General features: G+C 38.2%; 3 protein-coding genes across 3 annotated transcripts; all 3 read right to left on the bottom strand.

The window, feature by feature from the left end:
• Positions 1-922: 922 nt before the first annotated feature.
• Positions 923-11,994, bottom strand: LOC134813910 (peroxiredoxin-6-like). Its single transcript, XM_063821842.1, has 5 exons — positions 11,887-11,994; positions 11,596-11,727; positions 10,613-10,753; positions 2,026-2,204; positions 923-1,386 (listed from the first exon to the last, which is right to left on the bottom strand). The coding sequence occupies exons 1-5, from the start codon at positions 11,933-11,935 to the stop codon at positions 1,234-1,236; spliced, it is 654 nt and encodes a 217-aa protein (XP_063677912.1). The 5' UTR covers positions 11,936-11,994; the 3' UTR covers positions 923-1,233.
• A 388-nt stretch (positions 11,995-12,382) lies between these two features.
• Positions 12,383-13,137, bottom strand: LOC134814152 (guanosine-3',5'-bis(diphosphate) 3'-pyrophosphohydrolase MESH1-like). Its single transcript, XM_063822190.1, has one exon. The coding sequence runs from the start codon at positions 13,134-13,136 to the stop codon at positions 12,564-12,566; it is 573 nt and encodes a 190-aa protein (XP_063678260.1). The 5' UTR covers position 13,137; the 3' UTR covers positions 12,383-12,563.
• A 424-nt stretch (positions 13,138-13,561) lies between these two features.
• LOC134813958 (uncharacterized) lies at positions 13,562-16,698 on the bottom strand. Its single transcript, XM_063821908.1, has 2 exons — positions 16,672-16,698; positions 13,562-16,522 (listed from the first exon to the last, which is right to left on the bottom strand). The coding sequence occupies exon 2, from the start codon at positions 16,379-16,381 to the stop codon at positions 14,246-14,248; it is 2,136 nt and encodes a 711-aa protein (XP_063677978.1). The 5' UTR covers positions 16,382-16,522; positions 16,672-16,698; the 3' UTR covers positions 13,562-14,245.
• Positions 16,699-23,113: the final 6,415 nt, after the last annotated feature.

Consider the following 23,113-nt stretch of genomic DNA (forward strand, 5'->3'; position numbering starts at 1 on the left):
ACCATTAACAATGGTCAACGACGGTCTTTAAACTCTTTATATATGGAACAAATATTTTACGAGTATCACCCGTTAACATATATATTATTTGGAGGACTTCGCCGCTTCGACGCGCCGCGCAAACTAGCAACTAGCATTCTTGACGAGATCGTTGCTCTGCTTCGCAGAGCAACGATCTGGAAGGGTTGACATCGTCAATCAAATATATCATATATATATTTTGCGTCGAGTGTGCTAAATCACTTTACATTCGATTTTCGAGATTGTTCTAAATTTGTAGAACAATTGCACTACTGGGTCGCGCCGCGCATCAAATAATTCTTCTCGGTAGATCGGCGAGATGCACCACTGTGCCTCACCGAGCTGCGAAGGATTGACATCGTGAATCAAGTTCTAAATTGTCATACGTTGTACTTGTATGACCCGCCGCGCACGAGTGCGCGGCTCCCCTGTATCGTAGAAACTCTACACTATAGTGAAACGACAATGGGGGTTACGACGTGATACAAGTTCTAAAAGGGCCCCCCGACAGTTGGAGCCAACTTCAATCGATGTATTTTTGGACGCCTGACGAGATATTGGCGAAAAACTGTTCCGATCACGTGATATGACCGTATAATGAAGTTAGTCTAATTTCTCGTTAGGATTAGGGTTTCAGCATATGCTTTTGTTAGTATGTAAAATTACATTTTACATACTAACGAGTAATGACTGTTAAAGCTTGTGCCTCAGGCTGTTAGTGTTAGTCCCCTCACCCCTCCCCCCCTAGCTCCGTAATCAGTTTTACGCATAAATATTGTTTTAAAAATAAAATTACGCGCGCGTTTTCATTTTTAAACCCCTATCAGTAATAACATACTTAATGTACCAGTACTGTGAAAGACCACTAGTTGTGAGTTAGAGCAACTGAAACATCTATCGGTTTCAGACAAAATATTTTAAACGCAATAATGAAATGGATATTGTCAAAATGTATGCTCAATATATGACTATAAATGATTGCTCATTCAATAAGAAAACATAGCCAAAAACTTTTAACCATATAACTAAACAGTAAAGTAAGGAAAAATCATATTCATAACCAATAAATTTTAAAACCAACTACCATGAATACATTTAAAACAATATAAGATAGTAAACAATTAACATTAAGAGACATTACAAAGCAGACATTACAAAACGTCAGCAGAGTTATTCGGGCTGGGGGGTGAATCTCATGTACTGCTTGCGGAGTTACTCAGGCTGGGGGGTGAATCTCATGTACTGCTTGCCAGAGGGAACGTCCTCAACTCTCATTTTAGGGAAGAGTTTGGTAGCTTCCTCCCCTTTAACCGAGGGTAGGACCATACAGTCCCCTCCTGCCTGCCAATTAGCAGGGGTCGCTACCTGGGGGGGGGGGGGGGGGGGGGTCCGTTAGCAAGAATTTAAGAAATAAAGTAACTTTCGATACCAATATCATCATCGGTTGTATAGTGTATTACATAAAATAACACAATCTAAATACTAAACTAAACTAGCGGATTAGATGTGTTTGCAATATACTATAATGATACGATTGAAATTTTCAGGTTACACTTTCAGAATCAAATTGTTGAAACCACGTGACTTGTTAATACCACGTGACTTGTTAATACCACGTGACTTGTTAATACCACGTGACTTGTAAATACCACGTGACTTGTTAATACCACGTGACTTGTTAATACCACGTGACTTGTTAATACCACGTGACTTGTTAATACCACGTGACTTGTTAATACCACGTGACTTGTTAATACCACGTGACTTGTAAATACCACGTGACTTGTTAATACCACGTGACTTGTTTAAACCACGTGACCTGTTAAAACCACGTGACTTGTTAATACCACGTGACTTGTTAATACCACGTGACTTGTTAATACCACGTGACTTGTTAATACCACGTGACTTGTTAATACCACGTGACTTGTTAATACCACGTGACTTGTTAAAACCACGTGACTTGTTAATACCACGTGACTTGTTAATACCACGTGACTATACCTTCTTGTAAGCAGTAAGCTGCAGACTATCAATAACTCTGAGGAGCTCATCAAAGTTCCTGCCGGTAGTAGCCGGGTACAGGATGGATAGTTTCAGTTTCTTGTCGGGTCCAACAATAAACACAGCTCTAGCAGTGAGTGGGAGACCGGCTGCGTCTTTCTCGTCCGGGTCCAACATACCTGGGGTAATGGGGGTGGTAAAAGGAGGGGTAATGGGGGTGGTAAAAGGAGGGGTAATGGGGGTGGTAAAAGGAGGGGGGTAATGGGGGTGGTAAAAGGAAAGGGTAATGGGGGTGGTAAAAGGAGGGGGAGGTTTAATGGGGGGGGGGGGGGGTAAAAGGAGGGGGTAATGGGGGTGGTAAAATGAGGGGGGTAATGGGGGTGGTAAAAGGAGGGAGGGGTGTAATGGGGGTGGTAAAAGGAGGGGGTAATGGGGGTGGTAAAAGGAGGGGTAATGGGGGTGGTAAAAGGAAAGGGTAATGGGGGTGGTAAAAGGAGGGGGTAATGGGGGTGGTAAAAGGAAAGGGTAATGGGGGTGGTAAAATGAGGGGGGTAATGGGGGTGGTAAAATGAGGGGGGTAATGGGGGTGGTAAAAGGAGGGAGGGGTGTAATGGGGGTGGTAAAAGGAGGGGGTAATGGGGGTGGTAAAATGAGGGGGGTAATGGGGGTGGTAAAAGGAAAGGGTAATGGGGGTGGTAAAAGGAGGGGGGAGGTTTAATGGGGGGGGGGGGGTAATGGGGGTGGTAAAATGAGGGGGGTAATGGGGGTGGTAAAAGGAGGGAGGGGTGTAATGGGGGTGGTAAAAGGAGGGGGTAATGGGGGTGGTAAAATGAGGGGGGTAATGGGGGTGGTAAATGGAAAGGGTAATGGGGGTGGTAAAAGGAGGGGGGAGGTTTAATGGGGGGGGGTAAAAGGAGGGGGTAATGGGGGTGGTAAAAGGAGGGAGAGGGGGGGGGGGGTAATGGGTTTATTGAGAGTATTTCTTTACAACAGAATAACACCAGCTCTCAACTCTGCCTACGGGCATAACCGCATAAGCTGCACAAATCTGTTATAGTATGTTAATAATGTTAGAATATTTCACAGAATGACGAGAGGTTTAGAATATTCTAACAGAATATTCTATTTGGAAGGGACACGTGAGGGTTGAGCAGATTATCACTCACAGCAGGAATTCGATTATATGGTAGCCAGCTGAAGGCCCACAACTCACATAACGGAGAATTAATCTACCACGTGTTATTTTGGAGCGATATGATTGGCCGAGAGCAGGCAAAAGTAGGAACTTTTGAGTTATGTTCGGGGAAGGTGAGGAAAGGGTACAATATAGAAAGCCACAGTAATGTTGTTAGAACCTGTTAGTGACAAGGTTAGCAGTCGTATATCCGTCACCGCTCTGGATGGAATCCAAAAGTAAGAACTCAGTACTTTCGCTTCGTGGTCATATTTGCGCGCATTACCATGAGTGTGTACCGAAAAGTACTGCGCGCCTTCCAGCAACAAGAAATGCGGCCGGTTTTCTTTTGTGGATGGCCGCTCAATTTCCCGATTCGTGATCATGATGGCGTATTTATTATATTCCATACAACCTGGGGACCCCAGGCTTTACTGTTTATACTTTATAAGCATGCAGATATGGCGGAGTGATAGGCCGAGCGCCACCCACTAACTCGAAATAACATGCTATCAATTAGTGCCTAGCTAGTTGGATAATGGATACGTACATGGTGAAATTAACGATTTACTTGATCGGTTCAGCGTCGCGCTCCAATACCAATTTAATTCAGATTTCAGGATATTGCGCAAAATAACTTTCCGGAGTGACAAACTCCGCAAAGTTATAACTAAAAGGGCACGCACGCTCGCAGGCACGCACGCACGGTCGCAGGCTACCATATACAAAAAAAAACCTCGTTCGCTAACCCTTGTCCTTGACTCGGCACTTTGAGTCATGATCGAACAAAGTTCATGATTTTTTCTTGAAATGTTCTAAAGAATACATCATAAAAAGAGGAACTACAATTTCGTGATACCGTTAAAATAAACTATAATTTAAACAGCCGGTGTATGTGTACATTGTAATGTTATCTTTCATGACGTGTAGAAAATGTAGTTCCTTGTCCAAGAGCACGTGCAGGTAACCCAGACAACCAATAACAGCCTGATAAACACATCACGTGGTAATGCATTAGTCACGTGATATGCTATATTGCTGCTATAAAACTACTCATCCTCAGCAGGGTTGTGCCGTGCTGGGACGAACGTCATGGATTATAGTTCCTTGGAAAATGGAAATAGATAAAACACTGGAATGATCTATGTAGGAGGGGTGACATGTGGCTAATGAATAATGATACTAAGTGTATGACCCCCCCCCCTCGCCCCCCTCCCCCCCCCCCGGTGTGAGGTAGACATTATTCTAAAACCGTAATGAATAATGATACTAAGTATATGACCCCCCCTCCCCCCCCCCCCCCCGTGTGAGGTAGACATTATTCTAAAACCGTACTACTCCTTTCCAGAATTTTAAACGGAAAATGAGACACAAGAAGATAATAAAGTATTTATATTAACAGAGAACAGACAAGGTTTAATCAATTAATAATCTTCAGAGGTATTTCATAACACCAAACTACGACTAAATATCTTATATAACTGGGTCACCATATTTACTGAAAGTTCTAGAATTCCCAATATCCAGTGGTACCAACAAGTGTTACCATGGTAACAACAAGTGTAAAATATCTTAAATCTCAGTTTACATTGCAAAGTTTAGCTCTTACAGAGTTTAGATGACTGGATGGTCAGATTGTTCTTCTATACTACTAAGATAACTAAACTTCTAGAATAGTTTATTATTTTCTGGAGTCTAATATTGCTGCTGACTTTAACAATATTTTTAATATATCACAAGTGTTACCATGGTAACAACAAGTATATTACATTAGGTCAATGTGTTGAATATGATATTTCACCACATAGCACCAAATAGAACTGAATGTCACAATGTATTACAAGGTTAAGTTACAGCAATTAATATTTAATATTTATTTAACAATTCTCATGAAAGGTGTTAACAACATAATATGATTATTGCAGTTCCATTTTCTTTACGTCTCTCTGTCTTAACTAAAGTAAAAGTAATAAAATGTAATAATATATTATATAATAAATAATAAAATAAGCAGTAGATTATGTCTGCTATTATTATTATTGAGGTCAATAAGTACATTTAGAAGTAACCACACCGGATATTTGCGTTAAATAAGTTGAAATAAATATTATAGGGGGGGGGGGGGGGGGGGGTGTCACGTCCGTCTATGTCCGCCTATGTCCTGTCATTTTTGGATTCTATATGATGAAGAACGGAGAGAAGCTATTTCACTGAATGTCTATGGAACCTCCCTACTAAAAAGTAAAATGAGTAGTTCTGCAGCAATATTATATGTGAGCAGTAAAACAGACTGCAATGACTTGCCACCCATATAACGATGTCACGTGACTATTATTATGTTACCGCTCAGATGGGCGACCTTCTCCGAGAACTACTTAAAAACTACTCATTTCACTTTTTAATAGGGCGGTGCCATGCTAGCACAAACGTAACGGCTGGAATGATCTATACTGTGCACATTGCACTACATTTGTACTGTGCACTGTGCACTACATGTGTACTGTGCACTACATGTGTACTGTGCACTGTGCACTACACCTCTTTTTTAAACCGTACAAGAGACACGAGAAACAGTTTAATAGAAGTTTTATAGAATTCTAGATTTGCCTGGATGTAAATTCCATTGTAACATTATTCAACTATCAGTAATTCAATATTTCCAATACATAGTAATAGATAGCAATACATGACATTGAATAATAGATTACACCTGCAGTTAATGTGTAAAACTTGATACATATCTCCAGCATAACATCCCAGCATAACATAACATAACATCCCAGCACAACACTGGTCAGTTGTGAGTAGTTCAATAAACATCAGCAGGAATAATAAGGAATAATTACTCTGCAAGAGAAATGTTGCTGCCCGTACGCGTAAAACGGTACTTTCTACGGGCAACCCTCTTCAAACGTTTATTGCTTTGCTCACCTACAGTTTGCTATAATTGAGTATTTAAGAGCTACTCTTCAACAATTAGCACCGATGGCTCTTATGCTCTTATGGTCCGGAGTCTTACTTTTGTTAGGTCCGGACTCCGGACTCCGGACAAAACAAAAGCAATATTAGGGTCCGGACCTAACAAAAGCAATATTAGGGTCCGGACCTAACAAAAGCAATATTAGGGTCCGGACCTAACAAAAGCAATATTAGGGTCTGGACCTAACAGAAGCAATATTAGGGTCCGGACCTAACAAAAGCAATATTAGGGTCCGGACCTAACAGAAGCAATATTAGGGTCCGGACAAAACAAAAGCAATATTAGGGTCCGGACCTAACAAAAGCAATATTAGGGTCCGGACCTAACAAAAGCAATATTAGGGTCCGGACCTAACAAAAGCAATATTAGGGTCCGGACCTAACAAAAGCAATATTAGGGTCTGGACCTAACAGAAGCAATATTAGGGTCCGGACCTAACAAAAGCAATATTAGGGTCCGGACCTAACAAAAGCAATATTAGGGTCCGGACCTAACAAAAGCAATATTAGGGTCCGGACCTAACAAAAGCAATATTAGGATCCGGACCTAACAAAAGCAATATTAGGATCCGGACCTAACAAAAGCAATATTAGGGTCCGGACCTAACAAAAGCAATATTAGGATCCGGACCTAACAAAAGCAATATTAGGATCCGGACCTAACAAAAGCAATATTAGGATCCGGACCTAACAGTTCTACATTTGCAACTCAGGAACAGTTTTGTCTTCCTTAGCAAAACCTCGGCCAGCCTTCAATGCACGCAGCTTTGACAACAACACCAAAACACAAGCAATCAAGAATATGATGAGGATAACTTGTCCAATATTAGCACAGACTGACATAGTGAACAGAGGCGCTTCTCCCTCTGACACAGCTACTGTTTTCTTTACACACTTTTCAGCTCGACTCTTCTCATTTCGGCAGGTGACATTCACAATGGATTGGCTCTTCGACCTTTTGAAGCCATACCCCGGCTTGCAGGTGACAAGTACCTGTTCACCTGGTAAGTAGAAGGGTGCGTCACCTAGCAACACATCGTTACCATGGTAACACACGTCACCTACCACTGTGTTACCATGGTAACACATGTCACTTACCACTTCTCCGTGCGCTGCCTTGAACATGGTTTTCCTACATAAAGCAAGATGCTCATCTGGCTTCAAAACTCTCAAAAGAGCCAGATTTACTGTTGATGATTCAAGGTAGATGGATATTCCGGCTTTTGTTATTGAGAAAAAGCAAGTGTTGTCATTTCCAACAGGATCTTTCATGTACGAAAGGTCGTGAAGTGTTCCACTGGTAATTTGGAAGAGCTGATCTTCATTTCCGTCTTCACAGGGAACTACAGACATAATTATTTGCGAGGAGTCGTGAACCTTCGAGGTAACGCAGTGGTTCAGAGAATCGGCTTGGAGAACTTTGACAGATGTATATCTTCCAGTTTTATTGGATTGTTTCTCAAATTTCCACAGGATAGAAAGTGTGCAGTCTTTCCATTTTAAGTCCATCTTAGTCCCGAATCCAAGACACAGTCCACTCCCCACGTCCTTGATCAACACGCCCTCTGAATTGTGACTTGTTTTTATGACATGTTCAACTGTTCTACATGGCACAGAGGGACTTTGCTCGTAATTCTTTAAACAAGTGGTATCCCCTATGGAATAGGGAGGGGAGCGAATTTCCCCGGATGGAGAATCCAAAGTCGGGAAGCCGGAATGAAGGCTGCAATTTAATGCTTGAGGGTGGAAAGCAAATGAAAGACAGCTTTTGTGGAACCAACAGTACATCTTGCAAGCAGCTGCGCTCTTTACAGAAAAATTTGCAATCCCTTGTTCCGGGTCAAAAGTACAAGACCGGGCCCCACATTTAGCAACATCATAGCAGATCTCGGAGTATTTAGTGGGGAGGGAGAAAGTGTTGAATGTATGGTTTGTGGCCCCTATTGACCTGGGGTTTGTGGGCTCTGCAGACTCCGTGCCAAAGGAATGGGTAACATTTGACTTGCCATTAACGGCAGAAATCATCAAAATTACTGTAATTACCAGCATATTCTCTCTAGATGGACTTTGCTGCAAATGTGTGTAATTGTTTAGAATTAAAGCGATTAAGTTTGCAATTTACAGGAAGTTTTGAATTTGTATGGAATTACTGTGAAAATTTAGAATAAAACAGTCTTATTCTAGACTTAAATAAGTGCAGCGAGCATCTAAATTAAAATCACAACTAATGATGGTAACTATGGTAACTAATGATGGTAACTATGGTAACTAATGATGTTCGCGATAAGAATGATAAGATAACAGAAGTATGCAATACCAACTAGAGCTGAATTTAAGTCTGATCGAAAAGTTCAATAAACAATCATAAAAGCAAACGTCTAGCTGAAGAAAATAACTTCAGCAATGGAAAAGTAAAGTAAAGTGCTTCACCAATGGAGCACTACTACACAACTACACTACTACACTACTATACTTTACTTTATGACAAAGAGACGGTTTCAAGGTAGGAGAGCTACACTACTACACTTTACTTTATGACAAAGAAACGGTTTCAAGGTAGGAGAGCTAGAGGTGCAAAGTAACGCCTCCTTCAGCTATAGAAGACAGTTCTTTCAGACAACTGTTTCTCTCTCTCTCTCTCTCTCTTTCAGACAACTGTTTCATACGAATTACGAGACTTTAAGGCAAGATCGAGCTAAATATAAATATCGAGCTTGTTGTTGTGTTGTTGTTGTTTGATCTCGAGTATACGCCAAGACGTGAGCTTTAGCTTACTCGCTCATTTTAAGGAGCGGTTTGGCACAATTTATAGCTGATTTTCTCGCAAAATAAGAGCACAATGAACCAACGTCACTGTATCGTCACACTATTGGAGGTGCACTTTGAGTTTGACAACAGAGAGGAGCAAGAGCGCCACTACAACAGAGCGCCACTTCAAGCGCATTGAGCTTTTCATTTACAAAACAAAGATTGTGAGAGAGACCAAGTTTTTTCGAAGAACCGATAATTCTCATTCGACATTTCTTTATTTGGAATGATATTTTTTTAAACAATAAGAGCTAGCAGCTAGAGAGAAGAGTTGTTAGTTCTGATCTTTATTTCCTTTTTGTGACAGAATACATTTAACCGGGTTTACCCTTTCTAGCAATGACAAGCACACAGGGTTAACCGATTGGAGCGGGGAGTTGCGGATCAGTGGCAACAGACTACCGTCCAATCGGTAAGTATTTTAGTATTTATAATGGTTATTTATTGGGTATTTATTTGGAATTGGTTTAATATGAATTTAAAGTTATTCTATTATGTAATAAAGCTTTTTGTTTTACAGGTTTTGTACATTCGACAATACGTGTATTAATTGGTCATCTAACAACGGTCAGTGAAATAAATCCTCTGGAATGATCCCCCCGATTTATGCAGTACTTCATTCCAGAACATTCCACAGAAGATAAGAAACAGTTCTTTAATATGGTTATCAGGTTACTGGTAATAGTTCCTTTTAGCTAAGTTTGAAAACTGAGAAGCACGACGAGCCTATGTTCTTTTTCAAAGAAAACATAGATTTTTAAATCCGCTGAACTCGAGGTAACGTTATTATAATCACGACATTCCAGAAAAATGAACAAATGATATTTGTAATGACCAATTCCAACTAGATTACGGAGTATGTTATTTATCCACTATAGTTCATTCTATCGTCTTACTAATAAATAATGTTATATATCCACTATAGTTCATTCTATCGTCTTACTAATAAATAATGTTCCGATCCGGATATTACACAACCTTACTAGCAGGTATCTGGTATATACATGTATTTAACACAGTTACACAGTACACACAGTGTGTAACTCACTGTCTAGACGTGTGTAATCACCAGGTTATAAATCTACACTGCACATACCTACACCCCTGACACTGCGTATGAGTCACACTGGTCACAGTTTTAAATTTGATCAGTTTATAAAATCTCATTACTCATTGCTATGATCTTACATCTAAGCTAAACTCTGGCAGCACAGCAATATGTCCAAATATCTACGAACATCTGTATTTTGCATGTGAAAGTGATTCATTTTCGTATGTGTTACATGTATTATATAATCTTCTTTACTTCGTCTACTCTCTCTTATTTATAAGGCACAGTATGGTTTAGATGGTTTATCGCTACACAAGATTTAGCAAGCTATTTAGGCTTGGTTACTATGGTTACTTGGGTAGGAGTGGGCTAGTGCTTTTATAGTGCTGTTTGTAAGTAATGGTGCCCACATAAAGTAGTAAAGTACAACCCACATACTCCCGATATCACGTAATTACACTACAACAGAATCCGGAAGGTAATTCCATCAATATCTTCAAGTAATATAATTTAAGTAATATCTTCAAGTAATATAATTCGAGTCATATAATTCAATTAACATGTTATCAACCTACCGAATTTAACAGCAAGGTCTCTGCTAGGGTCCTCAATGATAGGGAAGGAAACCTCCTCAAGATTACCGTGAGCCTTGATATCCTCACACCAGCCTCCGTGGTCTGACACTGAGTTGCAGGATAACGCAATCATCTTTACATCTGGGGGAGGTAGATAATATAATATGGGACAATGTACACTACTACACTACTACACTACTACACTACTGACACTGAGTTGCAGGATAACGCAATCATCTTCACCTCTGGGGAATGTGAGAGGTAGATAATATAATATGGGACATACTACACTACTACACTACTACACTACTACACTACTGACACTGAGTTGCAGGATAACGCAATCATCTTTACCTCTGGGGAATGTAGATAATATAATATGGGACAATGTACACTACTACACTACTACACTACTACACTACTGACACTGAGTTGCAGGATAACGCAATCATCTTCACCTCTGGGGAATGTGAGAGGTAGATAATATAATATGGGACAATGTACACTACTACACTACTACACTACTACACTACTACACTACTACACTACTACACTACTACACTACTACACTACTACACTACTACACTACTACACTACTACACTACTACACTACTGACACTGAGTTGCAGGATAACGCAATCATCTTCACCTCTGGGGAATGTGAGAGGTAGATAATATAATATGGGACATACTACACTACTACACTACTCTGTAGATATATGGGACAATGTACATGAACATCTAATTAATGTGTTCACGCTCACTCCTTTCAGTTGTTTTGGGAAAAAGGACAATTTTCTGCTGCAAGTTTGGCAACAATGCATTAGACACAATAATGAGTAAATAAATAAGTTAAAAATACCACTAAAAAGAAGTGTTTATGACCCTACTGCAGATAATCCCTACAACTATACTACTATAGTTTCTACACTACTACACAGTGCGGTTACCATAGTAACAGTTACCATAGTTAACAAACTAACTTCTCTTAGTAAACTCTGGAACCATCTTCTGGACCATGCTGAGCTCAGTGGTGCACACAGGTGTGTAATCAGCTGGGTGAGTGAAGAAGATTCCCCATCCATCACCAAAATAATCGTGGATTTTCAGATCACCTGACATGAGGAAGTGTGATTTTACATTTTATTATTTATTTCATTAAGTCATCATAATTCGGTTTAATATTGTCAAAAGCTAACTAAATAAAGAAACAATTCGATAAATAATTTTCATCTGAAACTGAGAATTTTATCAGATAAACTTAAAAAGCTTACCCTGAGTGGTGCTGACAGACTCATTAGGGAAGATTTCACCGAGCTTCATGGTAAGTTATTGTAATGGGTCCTTGCCTAGTGCACAGTAATAGTTGGTTAGACAATTTTCATTTTGAGATAATGTAAGGAGATTTTGAAATAAGATTATGACTGAGATCAGAGTTATAGGTTATGAATCAAGATATTATTATTTTATTATTATTATATATATATTATATATATATATATATATATATTATTATTTTATTATTATATATTATTATTTCCTTCTGGTTGGTAATATACTCAATGATGGAAGTATAGTGTATTGGCTATGCCCCGCTTACTAGTTTAGCTCTTTCTAGTCCCCTGCTACACGGCATGTAAACAGGGATTGGCTAGTTAGAGGCGGTCCGTGTAGGCCTTACACTGTGCTTTCAGCAATACTCATAGGCGATAGCATGTACATAGGAATAATAATAATATGTATTATAAATACAAATAAACGCTTAATACTGTTAATATAATACACTATAAAATGTCCATAAATACAATGTGATATCTGATTTATAGAATAGAGTAACATGTAAAATAGCATAACATCAAATAAAATGTCAGTGAATAGCTTTACCAATGCATGTGACGAAATGAAAATGGTAATGAGAAGAAAAAACACCTCAAATTGTGCTCAAACTGCCCTACTTTTCAGGACATGGAAATTTGACTCCATGGGAAGCCAATTCTGCCTGTAAATTACCCTCCAACATTGAATTAGTCCCCACCAGACCTGTACAAACTTTGCTTGCCCAGAGTCGATAATCCTTAACTCGTTCCTCAGTCCACCCTTGAGGTGTTTCCTTGCTGAGGTCTCTCAGGTTGTACAATTTATCAGCGAGCTTGACCAGCTTAGCTTTCTCACTCTTATGGGGAGCATTGACTACTTGTAACCTCTTCCGCTCTGCTTTAGGTAGATTCTTGTCATCAGTCACCTCCTTCACTATACCAGCTACTTCCTCTCCAAATGCTTCCAGTATTTCTTGTGTTGATGTGTCAGTATCTTCAACTGTGTCATGTAGAACGGCTGCCATGAGTGTGGGAATATCAGTAATCCCTGCTTCCTCACACAGAATGTGCATCACACCAACAGGGTGGTTAATGTATGGAGTTTTAGCAGCATCTTTGCGCCTTTGATCAGTGTGCTTTACACATGCAAAATTTATTGCCTTGACAAGTTCTTTCATCCCAGACATTCTTGCAACCTGCACTGACATTATATCTAGTGATTAGTGATAAAAATTAAGTTAAGTAAGATGTATGACATTACATCATCACACTTCTCTAAAAAATATAAACATTACTATAGGATACAAGGATACAAGGATACAAGGATACAAGGATACAAGGATACAAGGATACAAGGATACAAGGATGCAAGGATGCAAGGATGCAAGGATACAAGGATACAAGGATACAAGGATACAAGGATACAAGGATATAAAGGTGATAATTACTTTATTGAGTACACAATAGTTGTAATTCTGAAATAATTTAAGTTACACAATTCTAATTATTTACAAATGTGTAGTGATAATTTAGAAATGTTATATAATACTATTTTTTAAATTAAAATAAATACTTCTTTAACACATAATGATGAATGTTTATTGCTCTGATGTATGCAATGAAATCACAATGGTTGTTATCAATCTATCTGAAAACGTATATAATTTGTAATGCAATACATTATAGAATAAATGCAATTAGAAATATCAATAACAGTTCCTATCTTAATAGAAAGATTAACTGAAAACTATACTAGGAAAAGCTAAGCACAGTTACAAAGTGTAACACTCTACTCACCACAGTAGAGTTCAGGGTGATCTTGCTAAAGGGGAAAGATTGGTTAGAACAATCTCCACCCTATCTAAGTCTAAAATATAAAAGTTAAAACCCCAGAGGTATGGAACTACTAACTGTGATAGATAAATCAATTCAAAAGTCTAAAACAACAACAACATCGATTCAAAAGTATAAAAGGCTTGTTAAAAAAAAACAACTTAGAAGAATAAGCTAAATATTGAATAAATTAATAATTTAACAATGTCCATTAAAATGTTATAAAATTTTGTTCATTACAATGTTAAAAGGCATTCTGAAGTATGGTGAGTTCTCAAGTCTCAAGAGCCTACTCCGTTGGGTCCAGGTCAGTTTGTAGTAAACTGCAAACCTTTAATATCTGTAGCCTAATTTCTCAATCCTCAGTCCTTACAAAGGATGCTTTCATCCTTAATCCTATACTTCTCTCTAAACAGACTGCCCAGACAAAAATATAGAGAAACACTCAAGATAGGTAGAACTTAACACATTCAGAAATACCAGTCTAGTTGTAGTATGTGCTTGGCACTGTTCTCAGGACAAAAACTTCTTCAGACATCATCTCGGCAAACTTGATACTCTCTTCATTTCCATTGGGTTCAGCTATGGGAGGAGGTTCAGGAGGGTCTTTCTCAAGTAGCCAGTCTACTTTGTCTAAATTGACCCCAGAAAAACTTCCGTCTTCTGAAATGACATTCCAGTAGTTCTTGTTCATGCTGTTGACAGTGTATCCTCTAGACTTAAGCTGAACTTTGTGCCATGTATCCGAATCAGGTTCTTGGAATACCACTGTGTCTCCTTCAATTACTGCAGTTATCAAGCCTTCATTTTTCTTCATAGGTTTCCTTGCCTTTGGAGGTTTCTTTGTTTGTTCCACTTCTTCAGTAGTTCTCTCAATAGTTGTTTCTGGAGTGTCTTTAACTTCAACTATTGTAGGCTCTGCAGTTCCACCAGGTAGGTTGTTTGTTGTTTCCTGTGGTTCTTCTTGATCTGTCGTTCTAGTAATGGTTTGGATCTCAGGTCTTACTTGAGCACTTATCTCTTCAGGATCAAGATTTGGAATGTTGAAGTCTCTTAGAGTAGAATTATGATCAGAGTTTGTTTCTTGAGCTCTGGCTTGAGATCTCTCTTTACTATTCATCTGCTTATCTGCTTCTTGTTTTGGAACCATCACGTTTTCTTCCTGGATTGGGATCGCATAGTGACCTGATTTAGTCAACTCTAGCTTGTAATCTTCTCCACGGATGGTAATGGTGTCTGTCTCGAAATTAAGTTGTACTCCCATGCACTTCATTGACTTCAAAGATAATAGAAGAGGTATGTCACTGTTAACGATGTGTACTTCAAGCCGAATTTTGTGGGTACAAATTGTGACTGGGATGATCACTTTCTTAGAAGATTCTAGGGTTCCTACTCCAAATCTAAAGATGATTTCTGCTGGGAATTCTTTAACAGTGCTTCTTGTCTCGTCATCTAGAGAATCTAGAAAGCATGAATACCAGTTTTCCCCGGCTACTGTTCTACTTGCTCCTGAGTCTAACAAAGCTTTATTGACAGTTTCTCCGGCTAGAAAAGCAGCTTCTTCTTCTTGACGGACGTTCCATTGGAAGAATATGGGTTTCACTGTAGGCATAGGTTCTTCATAGTATTCTTGGTTGTATCCGTAAAACTCTTCATTATTGGGAATCATGTCTGACAGATAATAAGGAATCTGCTGGTTGTAATAGGCTGGGTTGGGCGGTCCTTGTCTGTAGCCTGAGTGTTGGTTATTAGGCATGGTGTGTTGTTGGTAAGGCGGCCTTTGGAAGTTCATCGGCTGTCTGAAAGGAGCTCTAAGAGGGCAGTCTCTGATCCAGTGTCCTGGAGAGTAGCACCCGTAGCAAACCTGTCTGTTGTCATTCCTCTGACCAAAAGGTCTCTGTTTTCCTCTAACATTGTTTCCAGTTCTGTTCCTATTGAACATTATTTGCTCTTCTGGGAGAGTATTTGAGTCTGTTGTCTCTTTTTTACCAGCTTCTGTTGGAAGTTTTCTATTGTCTAAAGCTAGATAGCATGGCTCTGCTTTCACTTTAATAGGAAGACTGTCAGATTCTTCTACTTTGGATTTATTGAGTTGGGAATCAGCCAATCTCATGAGTGATTTCTTCATATCTTCCATTGTCATAGCTGTGCAGGTGGCTCTAGCTAACTTCTCATCTGCATTGGACAGATTGGCAGCTTTTAGTAATTTATAGGCCAGCACTAGTTCAGGAAGTGTCACTCCTTCTGTCTTCAGTTCTCGTTCTAGACTCTCGAATATCAGGATAAACTCAGTCATTCTCTGTTCTGAGTTTCTTTTTAAATTTTCAAATCTTTCATATTTTCCAAGAGTATCATCACTCTCTAGGTAAATCTCATCTAACTGGGCTATAAGTAGCTCAACACCGACTTTAGTCTCAGGTGGCTCAGCATCAGCCTTCTTGGTCTTAAGAAGTTCTTCATCTATGGTTAGAGCGATGTCTAATGCTTTGTCTTTGAGAAACATGATCAGTATCATTGCTTTGTGTTCCTCTGACACCGTTGATACAGTTGCCCATATCTTAGCAAGCTGGCGGTACCGTTTATAACCAGTCCCATCAAATGATGGTGTGTCCTTTGACATCCTCACAGTAGTTGACGTAGTTGTAGTTGATGTAGTTTGAGTTTTAGTTGACGTCGTTGTAGTTTGAGCTTGCGCTTGCTGCTACCACTGTTTATTGCTCTGATGTATGCAATGAAATCACAATGGTTGTTATCAATCTATCTGAAAACGTATATAATTTGTAATGCAATACATTATAGAATAAATGCAATTAGAAATATCAATAACAGTTCCTATCTTAATAGAAAGATTAACTGAAAACTATACTAGGAAAAGCTAAGCACAGTTACAAAGTGTAACACTCTACTCACCACAGTAGAGTTCAGGGTGATCTTGCTAAAGGGGAAAGATTGGTTAGAACAATGAAAGGAAAGATAATCGATGATCCTTTCTATTTTCAATGCAATCACTTTCTTCATTTTTAAGAATAACCTCAATGGATGGTTACCGTAATGGGTGCCACATGCCTAGCATGAAATATTTACCTACTTACTTGCACTTGTGTAGGTCTGTAGAAGCATTAGAATCGGGCTTGCCTGCCACAGGCTATCCCGAATTTAGAAGCTTGCTTTAATAAGAATAACCTCTCGATTCATACTTCCCAGAAATAACTAAAATTACAATTTTTCTTAAACTTCTCCAGCTTAATTTTCAAACTCTAAACTGTAAGTTTTTTGGATTTTTGACTTCATAAGGGAGTTTCCTCCAGTAAAAATAAATAATAAATCTTAATCTTGGTTACACTCTTCCTATATTTGTTGTTACCTAGATTGCTAGTTTATTATTGCTCGCTAGTACGTACCTATATTGCTAGCTCGCTTTTCTCCTGTTCGGGAAGCTTAAAAAAGAACGCCGCGTAACATTTGTTGCTTAAAACAAGATCAAGATTGAAGATGAAGACTAAATTTGCTCATTCCAAACATACCCGATCCACAATCATTTAAAACACAGGTTACTTCACAGAAAAAATAAACGGTGATTCTAAATTCAGAAGTGGCCGTGCAACCAATAAAAACGCTTTCTTAGTATAATAAACTAAAAAAATTAGTTTGGTGATAATATTACATATGTAATGCATTGCGCTACCAAACCTACCAAAACGCGCGCCGAGTTGGACACTTGGACTCGTCGACGGTCTAATATTTGAAAATATTTTACAACATACAAGTTTCGCCCGTTAACTGTTAATTATAGCTACAATAATTAAATTTGTAGCGCGATGCGTTACTGTGCCGCGCCGCGCACTAGCACTAAATCATGCTTCTCGCAACAACAGATCGGCAAAATGCGCTACAGTGCCGCACCGAGCTGCGATGAATTGACATTGTCAATTAAATTAACTATGTAATAAGTTATCAAATGATTTAGCTTTTAATATATGCTGCACTGTAGTTTTGAATTTAAACCAAACTTTTTACTTTTATGCGTAGCTAGTGTTGCTAACCAAAAATTGTGTTTTCTTAATTTGTAAATTTTTGAGTATAAGTTAATTTAATATTTTGTTTTATTATTATATACAACCACCTTTGTGAAATGGTCATATTGACTTTGAATATTCAAACTTACTATGTTTTGATTGTGGTTATCAAAGCTTTGCTTTATTAGAGTAATGTTGAAGTTCCATTCATGTACCGCGATGCACTACTGGGCCGCGCCGCGCATCAAATAATTCTTCTCGCAACCACGAGATCGGCGAGATGCACAGCTGGACCTCGCCGAGCTTTGAATGATTGACATCGTGAATCAAGAAATTCCAGTGTAAAGTGTATTTTCATGCTCGCATTACTGGGCCGCGCTCAGCCTGTCATTCCGCCATTAAAGCCTGGGGTCCTCAGGTAAATGCTCGCAGTATTTCTACTGAAATGTCTTAATATCTATATATCACTCCTGCGCGCAGTGTTGTGACCTCCCTTCGTCGTAATTAGCTCGTATTCAGATTGAACAATTTTGAAGTCAAGTAAATGTCATTCCTTTTAGATTTGAATAAACAATATGGATTTAGTCCGAAAGTAATTTGTCTACTAAATAACATTTTGAAATTATGAACAAAATTGGTAAAAATTTGCCATAGTTGTGACCAAAAAACTACGCGCAGAATTAAATATTTCTTCATAAACGCGTGAACATTTTTGAGTTTAACATTGAATATCTTAGCTCGGTTATTTTAATACTTAATTTTAAAGTATCTATCCGATAACTAAACATTTTATCTTTACGACAGTATAATTTTTTTTGGTATATTAGCTAAATTAAAAAAACAGTAGGAATAGAAACGTCGAAGGTCTTGCGCTTATTTCAGTCCCAAAATATACCCTAATCATAAACTTCATAAAACCCACTGAAAATGATGTCTACAGGCATGTTTAGCCCTTACACCTTCCCAAATCATTTAGCAAGGATTTAGAGCCAGCTTTTAAAATTAGCTTTCGAATAACATTGTTAAGACATAAAACTATAAATAAATGAGTGCGTTTTTCTCTTTTGTCTCAACAGTTTCTTTTTCATTTTAACACTATATATTAGTAAAAGCAATCAGCGATCTTTATAATTATTCATCATTAAAGGAGTAAAATAATTGGTCCTCGTTAATGTTTAGTGTCTGATTAGTTTCGGTCCGACCTCCACACCTGAAAATATATTGGGGGTATTATCAGTTATGTAAATGGAAAAATCATATTTGCATCATAAAACTATGAAAACATTGAAACTAATGTTTTTGAAGGCTCGCCTATTCGTTTAAGCAATCAAATAGTCAGTGCAAAGAACAGTTGAAGGCACCGGGAATGTTTCAAATAAATCCTCTGTCTACTATCAGACCACACACTCCACTATGCACTACAAGTACAATGTACAATGGCAATTAAAATGTGTTCCCGCCTTTTTAAAATGCGCGCATCTTGCGCTGTGACCATGATGGTCACAGCGCATGCTGGTGAACGCGAGGTAGGCTGGTGAACGAATTATTGGGACAAAATTGGAACATTTTGGAACATTGGTTACATAGGTTGTAGACATGTAGTGATTCCCAAACTTGGTTTGAGTGATCCTAGGACCAATCTAAACGCTTTCCGGCCAGTTTTGAACCGTTCTCACCACTTTTAGGAGAATATCAATTTTTGTTCATTTTTGTGCATTCCATGAACCTGGGTAATTTTCATGCTCATTGGAAATTAGAAGGTAAAATAACTCACAGTGCTCCCGACAAGTTTCACGGATATAGTGATTGAGTTTCTAGTCACCTTACCTCTTGGCCTGAAAGATTTTTTGTTCGGCAGGGTGACTGCTTAAACGTCAACTTCAACCTCTCCCACTGCATCGAATCGAGGTAGAGTTGTTAACTGAAATATTACATTCAGTAGCGACCTTTAAATCTGGGTCAAATTTAGTATTTCTGAAAGTTTAAAGCCAGTAATATAACCCACAAAACTGACTCCTGGCACTCATTTCAGGATCTTAAACGGCCAGACAATGTGTTTTACACTTATCCAACTATTTACACCTTTTTAAACCCCTTTAAAGTCAGCAATATAATCCACAAAACTGAATCCTGGCACTCATTTCAGGATCTTAAACGGCCAGACAATGTGTTTTACACTTATCCAACTATTTACACCTTTTTAAAACCCCTTTAAAGTCAGCAATATAATCCACAAAACTGACTCCTGGCACTCATTTCAGGATCTTAAACGGCCAAATAACGTGTTTTACACTTATTCAACTATTTACACCTTTTTAAAACCCCTTTAAAGTCAGCAATATAATCCACAAAACTGACTCCTGGCACTCATTTCAGGATCTTAAACGGCCAGACAATGTGTTTTACACTTATCCAACTATTTACACCTTTTTAAACCCCTTTAAAGTCAGCAATATAATCCACAAAACTGAATCCTGGCACTCATTTCAGGATCTTAAACGGCCAGACAATGTGTTTTACACTTATCCAACTATTTACACCTTTTTAAAACCCCTTTAAAGTCAGCAATATAATCCACAAAACTGACTCCTGGCACTCATTTCAGGATCTTAAACGGCCAGACAATGTGTTTTACACTTATCCAACTATTTACACCTTTTTAAACCCCCTTTAAAGTCAGCAATATAATCCACAAAACTGACTCCTGGCACTCATTTCAGGATCTTAAACGGCCAAATAACGTGTTTTACACTTATTCAACTATTTACACCTTTTTAAAACCCCTTTAAAGTCAGCAATATAATCCACAAAACTGACTCCTGGCACTCATTTCAGGATCTTAAACGGCCAAATAACGTGTTTTACACTCATTCAACTAATTACACCTTTTTAAAACCCCTTTAAAACCAGCAATATAATCCACAAAACTAACTCCTGGCACTTATTTCATATTTAACATAATTCTGGCAATTATCATACAATTCCGTCCCTAGAGTCACTGATTTGCCGTCATTTAGTAACCACGGTATCTAAGTAACTGACTGTGTCATCTCACTTGGTAACCAAACTTTCATCCTCAGGAGGGTATATCTCAAAATTGAACTCTTAACACAATTCTCTCAAGAAGTTTATCGTATCCTAAACACATACCTTATTAGGAAGTTTATCGTGTCCTAGAAACAGTCCATATAACAGGATTATCACTTTCTCCTCCCAATCCACAGTATTCCGGAGTTTCTTCAATCTATTTTCTGCAGCGTCACTAAAACTGCAAAACATTGCAAGTTCATTTGTAGATTTAATAAAAGGCTCGAAGAGGTTAATAAGCACTAATCATATAAATTAGATTATAGTGTATAGTTCAGTCAGTTTTTTTAGACGCCTCCAATTCCATGAACCACCACGGGGCGACCTGCAAGTAAGAGCTGTAGGAAATTACAAAAGCAATGTTGAAATTAAGTGACTTTTGTCATTTATGGGTGCTTATATAATAATTTTACCGCAAGGTTTTGATAATCTTTGTAATAAACTAGTGCAATGCTTGAACAACTCACAATGGTAAAACTGTTTTATATAAAATAACCTAAAGCGAGAATGTCGTTAGTTAACTATAAAATAGGCTGACAGTACCAAGCGATGTTTTAAAGTAAAATAATTATACTCGTTCTAATTGATATTAGCTTACTTTGATTCATATCAACGAAAACCTACCTTTTATCTGCTTTCGTGAAATTCAAAAGTGATGTTAAACTTAAAGTAACACGAGCTCTTTTGATCAATTATGTACCAAGTACACTATGTAATACAGTCGATAACTGCTGTTAAAGCCAAAGTTCAAAGCGAGTGCAGAAACAAGAAATAGCGCGAAATTATAATGATCACACCACGTACACGTACAACGTATGATCTGCATTATGCTCCTTCATCAACTAATTCTAGTTTTAAACGATTTTGACACGCTAAAATGCGCGCGTGGATTTGCGCGGCGCCTAGAAAATTTTCTAAGCTGTCGGATAGAGGTTAATTAATTTTTCTACTGTCAACACAGCCCAAGTTATACATGTTTTAATATCAAAAAATGTCCAATTTTTTTGTATCATTTTTAACTAATTTCTTTTTAAATCGCTGCCACATCAAAATTATTTTACGAAAGTACATTAAAGTTTCACAAAAAGCAAGCTTAATCGTTTTAGAACCAAATTAAAAAAGAATTTAGTATAAAAATGTTAAAACTTTAAAATTATCAATGGAATGAATTGGCAACGTCCAAATATGTGTAAAATAAGACGAAGGGAGGTCACAACACTGCGCGCAGGAGTGTATATATAACATAGCCGAGTCTGCAGGGCCCCTTGTTATGTAATGCCACTGGAGTGTCGAACTTATTTTATTTCAGCTAAATATTTTCCAAAAGACCTTTTATATTGATATGCCCTCTTAGATTCCAGCCAGCTATTTTAAGATTTTAATCATAACGATTTGCCTCCGAAAGGCAGCGGTCACTACTTCATATCAAGTTCTTGATCCTTGTGTTACAGATTGTAGCCTCTTATCTAGGCTTATCTAGGCTGTAGAGAGAGATTTTCCAAGTCAAAGATTAGGATCCTGGGCTTAATTCTGCACCACTATTGCTCTACGAGGGTACCGAGGAAAGAAGGTGGACACCAAACGTGAGATTCAGCTATCAGAAGTTTCATACAACCTCATCCCTGCCCCTATAATGGAGTAGATCATGTGTTTTGTTAAAATGTTTTTGAAAAAATTATTAGTAGCAATGAATTGTGCTCTGCCAATTGCAACACTTAAAATTTGATTGTGCTCTGCCAATTGCATCACTTGATTTAATTGAATGTATATATGGGCGATTTCACGTAAAGTAAATTACACTTTGCACAAAAATTTGGCCTTATTCTGACTCTCAAGCATTACACAAACATAATAGAATCATGATAAATTGCATGAAACATCTCTTATGTACTCCACACACAGCTATATTATGATTTTTACTCCAACTGCTATGGCTTTTGAGTGAGGCACGTTTGAAAATGTAAAGTAAATTACAGGGCACAAATTGACATTCCTGACCAACGTGTATTGAAATCTCATTTCGTGCCCAGGTGTGAGAGTAAACATTTAAATATTTTTCATGCACACTGGCAAATGTCTTGCCTGTACTGGAAAGGGTTTGTTTTGGTAAATGGTTAATAGCTGTGTTCTGTAGAAGCCTTTGTTCCTTGTAAAGTAAGTTACTCTTTTGTGTCAAGTAGTTTACACTGTTACACAATCCTTTGATTTTAACTGTTTAAAGCTGCCCCTTTGTCTTTAATTCGTTTGCT

Source organism: Bolinopsis microptera, chromosome 4 (assembly GCF_026151205.1).
Source record: "Bolinopsis microptera isolate Bmic1 chromosome 4, MBARI_Bmic_1.0, whole genome shotgun sequence".
NCBI classification, from domain to species: domain Eukaryota; kingdom Metazoa; phylum Ctenophora; class Tentaculata; order Lobata; family Bolinopsidae; genus Bolinopsis; species Bolinopsis microptera.